The sequence below is a fragment of the Heteronotia binoei genome, chromosome 1 (genome assembly GCF_032191835.1).
Source record: "Heteronotia binoei isolate CCM8104 ecotype False Entrance Well chromosome 1, APGP_CSIRO_Hbin_v1, whole genome shotgun sequence".
NCBI lineage: Eukaryota > Metazoa > Chordata > Lepidosauria > Squamata > Gekkonidae > Heteronotia > Heteronotia binoei.
In genome coordinates this window covers 212,187,480-212,200,972 of record NC_083223.1, presented here as the reverse complement: position 1 = coordinate 212,200,972, position 13,493 = coordinate 212,187,480, and the positions used below count along the sequence as shown (strand labels likewise).

General features: G+C 41.1%; 1 protein-coding gene across 6 annotated transcripts in view; it reads right to left on the bottom strand.

The window, feature by feature from the left end:
• The window catches only part of EML4 (EMAP like 4), a 309,941-nt gene that overhangs the window by 37,274 nt on the left and 259,174 nt on the right, over window positions 1-13,493 (bottom strand). For all 6 annotated transcript variants that reach the window (XM_060247476.1, XM_060247471.1, XM_060247454.1 and 3 more), the window contains 6 exons: window positions 9,335-9,469; window positions 8,205-8,340; window positions 3,410-3,561; window positions 1,725-1,850; window positions 1,476-1,607; window positions 1,097-1,164 (listed from right to left, as the gene is read on the bottom strand). In XM_060247476.1, coding sequence (XP_060103459.1) covers window positions 1,097-1,164; window positions 1,476-1,607; window positions 1,725-1,850; window positions 3,410-3,561; window positions 8,205-8,340; window positions 9,335-9,469 — 749 coding nt within the window. The remainder of the gene's footprint in view (window positions 1-1,096; window positions 1,165-1,475; window positions 1,608-1,724; window positions 1,851-3,409; window positions 3,562-8,204; window positions 8,341-9,334; window positions 9,470-13,493) is intronic.

Here is a 13,493-nt window from a genome sequence, read left to right as displayed (position 1 = left end):
ATGGGATCATATGAATTCAGGTAGTATCAGGATGTGCATGGTTTTAAAGGTTACAACTAGCACCATGAATTTTGCCCAGAAACAAATGGATAACCAATGAAATTGCTGAAGTACGAACATTACAAAATCATACCAGTGTAAACTTATCAGTAATCTAGCAGCATTCTTCTGTACCAGCTGACATTTCCAAACAAGTTTTAAGGGGGTAGCCCCATGTATAATGTAGCCTCAGAGTTAAAGGTCTGCTATTAAAACAGACAGTTTTTGAGGACTTCACTTCCAAGTGAAAAAATAAGCAGTAAGCAGATGGAAACCTAGCCTTGGCTGCAAAGTGATTAAAAAATTCTGATTGGTAGAAGAGTGAAACAATGTAATTGATACAGGAATAACAACATTATAGGCTTTTGGGATTTGCTGGATTTCACTGACGATCTCTTATCTTTGGCCCCAGGGGCTTTACCACAACCCTATGCAAACTTAGCTATGATTAAGCCCCACACAATAAAGTGAGACCTGGTGCAATCTTATGTGTGTTTAACTCAGAACTATCAGTGGTTAAAAAAACAATGGAAGTTTCACAACTTGAATGCAGAGCAAGAGTAATGAATGGGAAGGCTGCATCCCATAGGCATCACTGTCTCTCTTTTACCAGTCTAATGCTTTTTGCCTACAAAATCTGAATAGGATTGCATTGCGATGCAGCTATGCACTTTTCATTTCCCATTCCCCGCAAAGTAGAAGGACAAACGGAGTTAATCTGCCAAGTCTTCACAAAGCTAATTATAGAAAATGAGGAAAATCCCTCATTATTTCAAACATTATACTTTTCCACAGCACACATGTTTTTATTTTACTGCAATTAAGAAAGCAAAGTGAAGAAAATATGAATGGGTAATCTCCACCTGGAGTAAATTAGCACATTCCTTCTTATATGTGGGTACATTTGTTTGGACAGATAAGAAAATTTGGAATTTGGGCAAGTGTTATATTCTGTGGTTTCTCTCATGGTTAATATTGTATCTTTCTTATTATAGGGAAAGACTGAGAAAAAGCGCAAAAAGAAAAGCATCTCAAGAGGGAATTATCAGTCATTTACCTTCCAGAGTGTGTTCCTATGGCTACCACAGTTCCACTTGGATGGAAGTCCGCACAATGCCCTGGTTCCTGAAAGATACAACTGGTTTAAGATTTATATAAAGGTACATAGTGAAGTGCCCACCCCAGACTGAAAGAAAAAATGAGGTGTAAAGCCGCCTAACACTGACTTGGACTATCGCTCCATCAATCCCACTACAGCAGCATTTCACCAAAGTGTTACAAAGGGGAAGGACTTTGGGGTAAGCATTTCTCATTACAGCAGATATGAAACTAGTTCTTCCTCTACCCAAAACAGGCAATTGGGAAGCCTTAGCTGAACATACATGGAAGCCTCCTATGATTGTTTCTGGTGCCTGAACAGAAAGAAGCTCACATACATCTAGCAGCCTGGTCCATTCCAGTGTGTGGTCCAATGAGTTCCACATACAAACTTGTCGATCTTGAGCACATGTTAAGAACAGGTCTTTGAAGGGATGAGTTCCCAGGCCCCAGAGTTCATCTGTGTGACCCTACCAAATAAAAGTATATATACATCTTAATTATTTTACAAAATTTACAAAAATCTGTATCTAAGAAACAAAACAAACCTTTTTCCCACAATGCGTGTGTGTGTGGGGAGAACTCACCTGCACTTCCACTTGAAAACCATCATTAAATGTACCCCGTAAAATAAAATTCCGTGATGTGCCAATGAGAACTTGTTCGGCTTTGCCTTCTGCCACTGCTCTGATTGTCCCATACTGATCTGGAACCTAAGAAAACCATAGTTCCATAATCTATTATGCACAACCACCATGTAAGGGTTACAATTGTTTGAACTTGTAGTAGGTTAAGCAAACTGATTTCAACCACTTAGGGGTGCAGGAAAGGGCCAATGAAAATGTGGTTTTATATTTTATTGTGTATTTTTTCCATTTATATAACCCCACAACTTTCCTTCAGGAGATCCAACTGAAAAATATTTAACCTCATCAACTATATGATGTGGGTTATAGGATGAGAGACTGTCACTTATCCAAGGCCCCACAGGACATTTCACAGGAAACTAAAGATTTGAGTCTGGAATCAGCCTCCTATCCAGCTATTTCCAATATGATATACCACACCATGCTGTCTCTCAAGAAAACATTCTCGAAATAACAGAATGTGGATTACAGTCAAAGTACAATTGAATCAAGACTGGATGAAACATCAAGAGATTTCTCCTCTCCTGTTTTTTTTTCAGAAGCCAGGAAGCATCATATAAGAATGTTTTTAAAATGCAGCGACGCATCTTGTAGATATCCTTCAATGAATCTATCAACATATACAGTCTTTAAATTGTCCCCACAGAACAACTGAATGAGGATTTTATACTGGACAATGTTAAAAGCAGCCTTTTCAACACCTGGATGAAAAGGTTTGGAAGGCAAATCTGTAGCATCTTAGAGGTGACACCCCACATTGAGATTTGAAAGTGTCTGGAGCCATGTAGCACTATTTTAGGATTTTGAAACAAAATAACCACATTCTCGAATGACACTATTAGAATCCTTGTTCTAACAATGCTGACTATTCTGAAATGCAGCTTTCAAAGCATCATTCATCTGAACAGACTCCAGATAGATAAAGCAAATTATTATCATAATGACTATTTTTATTTCAAAGATCGGCTGGATTTCTCAGCGTCAAATAATGACTTTGCAGAGAATAAATGGCTTCCGAACAAAGGAAATGAGGAGATAATGATCTATACCACTCAAATCACTGTTTACAAAGCACAATTGTGATTTATATCTAGTTGGCATCTCTGGGTTGATTTTATTAATTAGCTTCAAAACAGTTATTTAAAAGATTACTTCCCCTCCCTGATTACTATATTTAACTTTCAAAAAGGCTACGAATTTATCATTTTGATAAGTTGCATATCTGCTAAAGCGAAAGTAAAATATCATTTGTTTTTTTAAATGACTGACCAATGGCAATTGGGACACAAGAGTGCTAAACTGGGATGAACAAAACCTGGATTTAGATTCTACTAATCCATACATTGCTTAAGGTAAGCCATGGTCTCGCTGGCACAACTCTCCATTGGCAAAATGGGAGCCACATATCCTTGCTTTACATACAAACTAACAAGATACCTTGAAGATGTCAATGAGTGTTCAAAGTACCTCTTCTGTAGAACAGTCAGTGAAATGATTGCATTAAAGCAAGGAATAGTTTTATGCAGCCCCAATTCAGTCCAAAGGGATGGGCAAAAGAACTTCCCAGTGACAAGTTTATTTGGCATATAACTTTGTAGCTTAGAACCTAGTAAGGTCTCACCTACCTCTATCTCCCTTTCAGGGTTCAAATCATGATCCCACAAAATGATTTTTCTGTCTTTCCCACCTCCAGTGAGCAGCATGCCATTTCTCATTTGACACAGCGTGAACACACTGCCGTCGTGAGCTTTGATTTGCTTGCTTATTTGATACACACCTGTAGTTAATAAAAGACATAGTACTGAATCATTACAATGATTTTGCCAACCTACACAGACCAGGGAGCAAGATTTAATTATCACAACACAATTAACTTAAACCTTTTGTGTGTTTCCTCCAATTAGTTGCCTAACAAACTGTTGTTGTAAGCCGCCCTGAGCCACTTGTGGGAAGGGCGGGATATAAGTTACGGAATAAATAAATAAATAACCAGGTACCTTAAAGAAGACAGCAAGTGTTCAAAGTTCTTCTGCATAACAGTCACTGAAATAATTGCATACTTATTTGGATACTTTTATGCAGCTACAATTCAGTCCAAAGGAACAGGTAAAGGAAAACTTCCCAGTGGGTTGGGAGACAATTAGTTTGCTAAGCCATGGCAGGGTTTTTATTCTGTGAAATTTGGGACTTGCTGGAGTCATCCTGGTAATGTCTAGCTGTATTTGGGCCACTTGCAACATGGTGTCTGTGCTTAATTTCAAAAGTAAGAGGGATTAAAGGGTTCAAGCACTCCTGAAAGTATACTCAATATTACGCTTTGCCTCCTGGTCAGAAAGGAGGGAGCTTGCATTTATAACCCAGTAGTGTCAAAGATTTTTTTTTGTGAATCACTTGCAGCGTCACAAAGTCCTAGGATGCAGGAGATCCAATGGAGCCCTAAGAAGAGTTGTCCTGCCTTATATAAATTGATACAATAGACCTGAACAACAGTCAATGCAAACCCCCCACTTTTCAGTGTAGAACCAAATGAGATTCTAGAAAATCCATAAACAGATGTACAGTGAGTTTTTTTTCTTGTTGGTAAACAGCAGGTGGGAGGAAGGGAGTCATTTAGTTAAGGGATCTTGTGCTGAGACAAAAAAAAACTTCCCTCTGCTATTGTTTGAACCTCAATGCCCCCCCCCCCAGCTGATATCTGCCTGATTGGGGGGGGGGGGATATATAGTTTGCCTTGGGTTCTGGAGCAGGGAAGAAATGACACTTGAGGCTGGGAAAACAACAAATAGGAAGAGTTAGCTTCCTTTCCCTTCCAATCCATTTGGGGCTCTGTGCTAGTCCTGTACCACAAAACAAAACAAAACACCCTCCCCCCCCCCGCAAAAAAAAATGTCTAAATTCTCTGCCACTGGCAGAACCTGTCAAAGGGCAGTGAACCAGCAACATCGGCATCCCAATATAGAGTTCCATCATGAGAGGAATGTTTGTCTTGGTCAAAAGTTTCTAAACAGACATAACAGCCTCAGTTCAGTATGTCACTTGTTAATACCTTTTTGATCAATTGTACTGTTCAGAATTCTTTCTGCTCCTAGATGCCAAGGAGTTAGTTTAAATACCTAAGCAAATTTTGTAAACAAATAAAAAAAAAATAGCTGGGACTTACAGAAAATTGGGGAGGGACAATGGCTCAGTGGTAGAGCATCTGCTAAGCAGAAGGTCCCAGGTTCAATCCCCAGCATCTCCAACTAAAAAGGGTCCAGGCAAGTAGGTGTGAAAAACCTCAGCTTGAGACCCTGGAGAGCTGCTGCCAATCTGAGTAGACAATACTGACTTTGATGGACCAAAGGTCTGATTCAGTATAAGGCAGTTTCATATGTTCATATGACCTTTTAGTTTAGAAAAGAGAGGATTGTGGAATCTTGTGAGCAAAAATTCTACTTCATGAGCTACTGGCATCAAAATTGTGAGCTACGACATAAATTAGAGCAGAAAAAATGGCCCCAGAGCAAACTAAGACAAAAATGTGTGAGCTAGAGGCTAAAAAACGAAGTTAGCTCACACTAACTCAGCTTACAGAGAACAGTGAAGTGGGACATGATAGAGGTCTATAAAATTATGCATGGGGTAGAGAGAGCCAACAAAGAGAAAATTTTCTCCCTCTCCTAAACTACTAGAACTTGAGGGCATTCAATGAAGCCTAATGAGCAGTAGGTTCAGGGCAGACAAAAGGAAATACTACTTTACACAGAGTGATTAAAATGTGGAATTTGCTGCCAGAGCATGTAGAGATGGCTACAAGAATAAACAGCTTTAAAAAGGGATTAGATAGATTCATGGAAGATAGATCTATCAGTGGCTACTAGCCACAGTGACTGAGGGAAACCTCCACATTCAAAGGCACTAAACCTCTGAATCCTAGATTCAGGAGGCAACATCAGGGAAAGAACTCAGTCTCTATGCCCGTTGTTGGCTGTCCAGAGGAAATGGTTTGCCACTGTGTAAAACAGGATGGAACACTGATCTAATCCAGCAGAGCTCTTCTTACATTGTTATAAAAGTTTTGCATATTCCTCAAAGATACATTGCAAGGCAAACTGGGTAATGGCCTGTTTCTTTTTTACAGATTTGGATTCAAAGTGGAACACTTGTAGAAGAGAGGCAATCAGATCATTTTGAGCCCTGAATTATATGTGGCATCTATATGCTGTAGAACCCAAATGAGATCTGTGAAGACAATGTGAGGTATCAGACAGTAAGCAAAGTTTTGGACTACACCACACAAGGAGTTAGTTAGCATCAGAACACAGAATCTTGTGACTTTCTTCAGTACTGGAAGGCAGCTTCCCTTACCCCTTCATCAACACTCAGTTTTACAGAAAATTGGGCTAAAGAAATTATGAGTTTGAAGATTACTCAAATCATAGTCTCACTATGCCATGGTCAGGACTTCTAATGGCTGATCTGTTCTTTCATCTTCATGGAACAGCCAGAAACTGCATTTAAAACTACAAATCCTCCATTAAGAACAATTTAGGTATAAATTGGATTACTGAGGTAAAGGCTTATCACATAACAATGTTTCTAAATATTTAATTAGAACACCTCACAAAATAACATTATGTCAGTTGGCTGCAACTGCAAAGAGTTTTGTTAATTTTCAAGATTAATATTCCAAGGACAGATGCTATTAGGTGAAAATTGTGATGTTATAAGATACAAAAATATAAAGCAAATGTGTGTAGGCTCAAAGCATAAAAGCAAAGAAAAAGGACAAGGTGCCAACTTTACTTAACCGTCTGTCCCTAAATCTGCATAACCACCTCTTCCCGACACAGATTTAAACCTTCATAAAACCCATGATCTAATCAACAACACTCCTCAAACTATTACAAATCCAGCTCAACAAAATCCTGAATCCGTTTAAAATGATTAAAGCAGCCCACTTTTCATTATGAAATACTTGCTATGACAACCACAGCAAAAAGCTACTTGCTTCAGACAAGCTAAAATACTAAATCTATGATCAATCGTATAATTAAATTTTCATTTTAATCTTTTCTTTAAAACAAAAAAATTGCTTAAACATACATTCTGCAGTTAAAATGTCTTCTTCTGAGACTGTTTTTGCTGGCACGCACACTTATGCTCCGACATTTTAATTCACTGCCAAAGAAAATAATTATCTTTGGATTTAAGAGTTACCTTAGGGCTCAGCAGTGCCAGACCTGCATTTGCCTGGTTGAAAATAATAATTTATTGTTCAATTTTTAAATTGAAACAAAATGCTTGTAATATAAGTTCAATTAAAAAGCCAGAAAAAGTAAAATTAAAGCATGCTTTAATGCCAGGACAATGCTTTGCCAGATGAGGAGCTGATAAAGTTAAACAAAGTATTTTTCTTTATGTAGTTCTTTTGTACATGCCCATCATGAAATAAATACTGCACTAAACACTGCACATTGCTCTTGCATGTTATCTTAAGAATACCCCATCCTAAGCACACATCAAGTTACACAGTCTGCCTTGTAGGACTGTGCAGCAACATCATACGCCCTGATTACAAACTAGAGACTATACATGCAATTTGTATAGTGTGCTCTTTTTTTTTTAAAAAAAATGTATTGAGTAATTCTCATGTTACACTCGATGCACATACAGGTGAAAGTGCGACACAACCCTCAAATTTATACAGATACTGGTCCCTGGTTGCAATTAAAAATGAGCACGTCAGCTCTTTCTACAGATGCACCCGCACACAGAAGAAAACCATAACATGTGAACTGGGCTACAGAATATGCTATATAGCCTCTGTGAGACCAAGGATGAGCACTATACTTTCAGTATAATGAAAAATGAGTAAAATGAGTATAACAAGGAATTTGAACAGTAGGAAACTTGCTAATTTTAGAGGTGTTCAAGGGTTTTATTTGTATAATAAGGTTTGCTTTTATTTGTAAAATGGGATTATATGTATTACTTCAATTAGGAAACTGTCAAACAAGCATCCTTCTGGAGCACTGTATGCAGTTGTATAGTCTGAGGAATGCTTCATATGATTTCTCATGGATTACTACGACAGCATGAACACGCACACTACTGTGCATGAAGACTGATGAACAGAAATGACTGTAAGTGGGAGAGGTCATTATTATCCTATTTATGGCCTAAATAAAAGAAAATTGAATTTAAACTCTAATTAAGCAATTTTGTACAGGAGTCTGTACTTTTGTAACTTCTCCTGTAGGAAAAGGATGATTTGTACAGTTAGTTACAGATTTAGGAGTGGTGTGGGCCGCTTTGATAAACTAATCAAGGAGAAGGGCTTCAGTACTAACAAAGAAATAAAACTAAGAAACACAATGCTTTTATATATAACTGGCTTTGTTTACAACCACAAAACCTAAAACTGAACTCTTACTTTACCTTTGGATCCTTTCCCTGGTGTGGTTTCTACAGTAGTTCTGCTCCATATAAGCAATATCCCACCCGAGTCACCAGTGAGAACTTCTCCATTTCCCAAAAATGCTAAGCACTGAACAAATTTGGGCTTTTCATATTTCTGAAAAGGAACACCACAATTGTGTTTGAAGTAGCAGCTCATGTGCAGGCAGACATACAAAAATGAAAACATACAAAGCCAGCCCAATTCAAAGCCCCGCATTTTTAAAACCTTTCCATCTTAACCTATGGGTCAGTCAACATGTACAGCACTAACAGCTTTGGGGCTGTAGGGTGGGGAGATGTTGCCAGATTCACAAAAGAGATCCGTGGATACATGAAAGTTGGAACCTCCCAACAGCAGGATGTTGGCAGCACTTTGATCAGATGAAATCTTCCATAACAGACATGTCCACTGCATGCACAAAGCACATCCTCTTATATAGGAAAGCAAAAAGTCTCTGTCTTCATTTTATACCGAAAGTTAGAGTTTTTTTAGAATACAAGTTTCAGTAAAAAGTGTTGGGAGTGGAGAGAAAGATGCTTAGTCCACTCTCAGCATTTTGCCATTCGGAATCACTTGTCTCCTACTGCTTTCTCCTTTAGAGTTCCAGGTACATGTTTACTCACCACAAACACCCATCCAGAACACTGCCAGGGAAGCAGCAGTTGGGTGTGAGTGCATGGGATCTGCAGTTAAAAAGTGGCTGGTGAGAAAGGGATAGTCAACTTACTTCCCACATTACTTCTCCACTGATGACTACTTTCTCCCAAGGTGTTTTTTCCCTTATAATAAGCAGCTGTTAGGACTTTGTTATATAAGTTTAGAAGCAACATTGTGGTAAAGCCTTATGTTCATGGAGGGCACTTTATCAACACCTGTTCATTATGAGGCAGTGTAGCCAGTGAATACTAGCTGCTTGGGAAAGTGGTCAACAGCAAGGGAGGGTTACTGGCTGCCTTCATGTCAGGATCACTGTGGGAAACAGGTGCTGAACCTGCTGACCTTTGGTCTGATCCAACACAGCTCTTCATGGTCCTCAGTCACTGCTGAAAAATTCACATTCTCTCTAATTTGAGAAATTCAATAAAACTTTGAATTTTAAGTTTCTCACCCCAAATATTCCTTGCTTTCTTGCTAAAGAATTGCCATTCCAAGTCCAGAAAAAGATATGAGATTTTCCTGATGTTATAATTGTGTCTTTATCTGTTGGATGGAATGCTACTGCAAGCACAACTTCATTTGTAGTCTGCAAAAAGAAAAGGGGAAATATTTATACTAATATTATATTATATTAATATTATATTAATATCTATGCACAAGCTGATATAGGATACCATGAATGCTAATAAATATATTTCTTAACGACAATGCATTTTAACCACGAACTATGGTCCAGTCATCCATCCTTTGGCACAGGCATGTTTGTTATCTCATATGAAATGATGGTACTTGGGAAGTATGATTTAGAGTAACTATAATAATTTAAAATGCTGCAAAGTTTATTTTCATACTTCAAGTTCACAAGGCATTGACATTACAATTTGTATGCATTAGAAAAGCACAGCCTGAAATGAACTGGTTCTAAAATCTAGCATGTAGCGAATGGCATTTCAGTACAATTTAATTGATATAGTTTGGTGAATACACATAAGCTATCATATACACTTACAAAATCATTGTAGACAGCTGTAGCCAGTGCAGCAGTGAGAGTGTCTGACTAAGGGCTGGAGACCCAGGTTCAAATCCCCCACTAATATGAAGTTCACTGGGTGACCCTGGCCTAGGTTACTATGTAGGCCCTGGTGAGGATAACAGCAGGAAGAGAAGAAAGACATGTTGCTTACCTGTAACTGTAGATCTTCAAGTGGTCATCTGTGCATTCACACTCATGGGATAGAGCGCCGATCCCTGAATCGGTACCTAAAAAGCCCGGGATTTTTTTGCGCTTGGCACCAGTGGGCATGCGCAGGTGTCCCAGCACGCATGCTCACCAGAGCCAGAGCGAGGATCCCACCAGTTCCTTCCTGACCGCTGGAAGCCCCTAACATAGGGAGACCATCAACAGTGGGGAAGGAGGGTGGGTAGTGTGAATGCACAGATGACCATTCGAAGATCTACAGTTACAGGTAAGCAACCTGTCTATCTTCTTTGTGGTCTCTGTGCTTCACACTCATGGGAGATTAGCAAGCCAGACATACCTGGAGGCGGGAGCAGACGGTCAACCAGAAGAGACAGCTTGCGGCACCCAGACGAGTCCTCTGCTGAGCATGCACATCCAGAGCGTAATGCTTCATGAAAGCATGAAGAGAGGACCAAGTGGCAGCCTTGCATACGTCCGTCAAGGAAACACCTTTCAGGAACGCCACCGACGTCGCCATCGCTCTAGTAGAGTGTCCACGAATGGGTCCAGGCAAGTAGCACAGCTTAATAGTCTCAGTAAGCCACTTCGAAAGTCGCTGAGATGAAATTTTTGAACCCAATCTAGGAGTAGCATAGGAAACAAAAAGATGCTGGTCCTGATGAAAACTCTTAGAACGACTCAAGTAAAAAAGTAACGCACGCTTGACATCCAAAGCATGCCACTGACGTTCCTCGTCTAAGGAAGGCATGGGGTAAAAGGTAGGTAACCAAACGTCCAACTTAAGGTGAAACTGGGAAACCACCTTAGGGAGAAACGAAACATCAGGAGCCAATGAAACTCCGGACTCAAGGAACACTAAATATGGGTGGTCACAACGCATAGCCATGAGCTCCCCTACACGGCGTGCCAATGTGATTGCCACCAAAAATGCAGTCTTCCAGGATAGAAGCTGTAGGGAACAGGTCGCCATTGGTTCAAAGGGACGCCGGGTCAACCTGTCCAATACTAACGGCATATCCCACAACTGTGGAGGTGATCTGGATGGAGGATGCAATCTGACCAATCCTTTCAAGAATTGCTTCGAATGAGGATGAGCAAACACCGAATGCCCCTCAACAGGCTCATGGTGAGCTGATATTGCTAATAAATAAACTTTAACAGAAGAAAAGTAAAGTCCAGCATCCACCAAAGACAACAGAAAGTCAAAAATTGCCGGTAGACCCACCTGTTGGGGAAAGACTGCAGAATTAGCCAAAAACTGAAGAAACTTCCCCCATTTCCTGTCATAGGAAACACGGGCAGACAACTTTCTACCGTTCAGAAAGACGTGATTGACTCTGCTCGAAAATTCACAGGGTCAATGAGCCACACCATCAACTTCAAGTGAGAAACGTTGTAGTGAAACACTTGCCCTTCCTGGGCCGAAAGAAGGTCTGGTTCCGCTGGGAAATGATAGAAAACTCCCCTCGCCAAATGGAGCAAAATCGGAAACCAGTTTTGCCAAGGCCACCACGGTGTGTTTAGTATGCACCTCAGTTTCTCTCTCGCTATCTTGTTGACAACTTTTGTCAGCAGCAAAAGAGGTGGAAACAGATATAGGAACCAACCCTTCCACTGGAACATTAGACCGTCTCCCAAGGATGCCGGATCTGTTCCTTCCCTGGTGCAGAACAGGGGACACTTCCGATTCAGGGTTGTGGTGAAAACATCCACCTGATGATACCCCCAGAGCTGGAACACAGGTTGAAGGAAGCGCCACTGCATCTCCCATTCGTGTGGAGATGCTGCTCCTCTGCTCAACAAATCTGCCTGGAGGTTGAATACTCCTGGAAGATGTGCAGCCTTTACGTAAATGCCATGCTCCAGACACTCCAGCCACAGTTCTATTGCTAGCGCACAGAACCATCGGGAGACTGTCCCGCCCTGCCTGTTGACATAACAAAGGGCTGTAGTATTGTCTGTCAACAGGGCCACAGCCTTCCCCGCCACCAAAGGACGGAAGGACCGAAGGGTGAAATGAATTGCCAACAGTTCGAGATAGTTTATATTGCAACGAGCCAGCTGTGGAGGCCACGGACCCCCCACACATAGAGAGTCCATGTGAGCACCCCAGCCCCATAAGGACGCATCTGTGGTGATCGTAACTGTCATCACAGGCAGATGAAAGGGAGCTCTCTGACAGATGTTGTCTCTGGATGTCCACCATTCCATGGCCCGAAAGATCGATGGTGGAATCGTGAACCTCTTCCGAGGTAAGTCCCCTAAAGGCCAAAACTTTCTGAGGAACCAAAGTTGAAGCCCCCTCATGTGCAGTTTCACAAACAACAGCACACTGATAATTGCCGCCATCAGCCCCAGCATCCGCTGCAGCTGTTGTGCTGTGCCCCATTTCTGGCTTTGAAAAAGATGATTGAGAGTGATAATGTCCATCGCTCTCTGCTGAGGCAGAAATGCGCGATGAAGATTTTTGTCTAGGAGAGCCCCAATAAACTGAACTGTCCTTGATGGTATCAGATGGGACTTTTTCATGTTGACCTGCAGACCTAAGGTGTGAAGAAGACGAAGAGTGGTTGCAATATGGCCAGACAGACGTTCTTCCGAATCTGCCACAAGGAGCCAGTCGTCTATATACGGAAAAACGACTATGCCTTGAAGCCAAAGATGTGTGGCTACAACACTCATCATCTTGGTAAACACCCGCGGTGTAGTACACAGGCCAAATGGAAGGGCTTTGAATTAAAAATGGTTGGAGCCTATCGCAAATCGGAGGAAATGCCTGTAAGATGGATGTGTGCTGACATGGAAGTAGGCATCCTTCAGATCCAAGGTTACCATCCAGTCCCCTTGATTGAGGAGGTGAAGGATTGTTTGCAGAGTAGACATCCGGAATTTCTGGCACACGATAATCTTGTTCAGATTTCGAAGGTCCATAATTGGTCTCAATCCCCCATCCCATTTGGGGACCAGGAAATAATGAGAATAGAACCCCCCCATTCTGGCCTCTATAGGGACCGGTTCTATGGCTTGTTTCTGCAAGAGGTTGCTCACCTCCTCTAGCAGAAGCGGGGGAAGGAGGTGTGGTGACAATCAATGTGAGTCGGAACCTGAACAAAGTCTATCTTGTAACCTTCTGATATGATGGAGAGGACCCATCTTTCTGTGGAGATGGACTCCCAAGTTGGTAGATGGTGGTGGTGGATGTGAGAAGGGGCGGTGATGTGTGCGGCAGAGAAGTCAAAGGCCCTGCTTCTGAGGACGGGAGCCCTTGGATTTGTTAGTAGCCAAAGATGCCGAGGCAAAACGGGACTTGTTATTTCCCCTATAAGAAGATCTACTCTCCGTCTGTGAAGAGCAAGGTCTCCAGGTTTGTTCAGGGGAGAATTTTTGATAAGGCCTCTTGGGCCAAGGT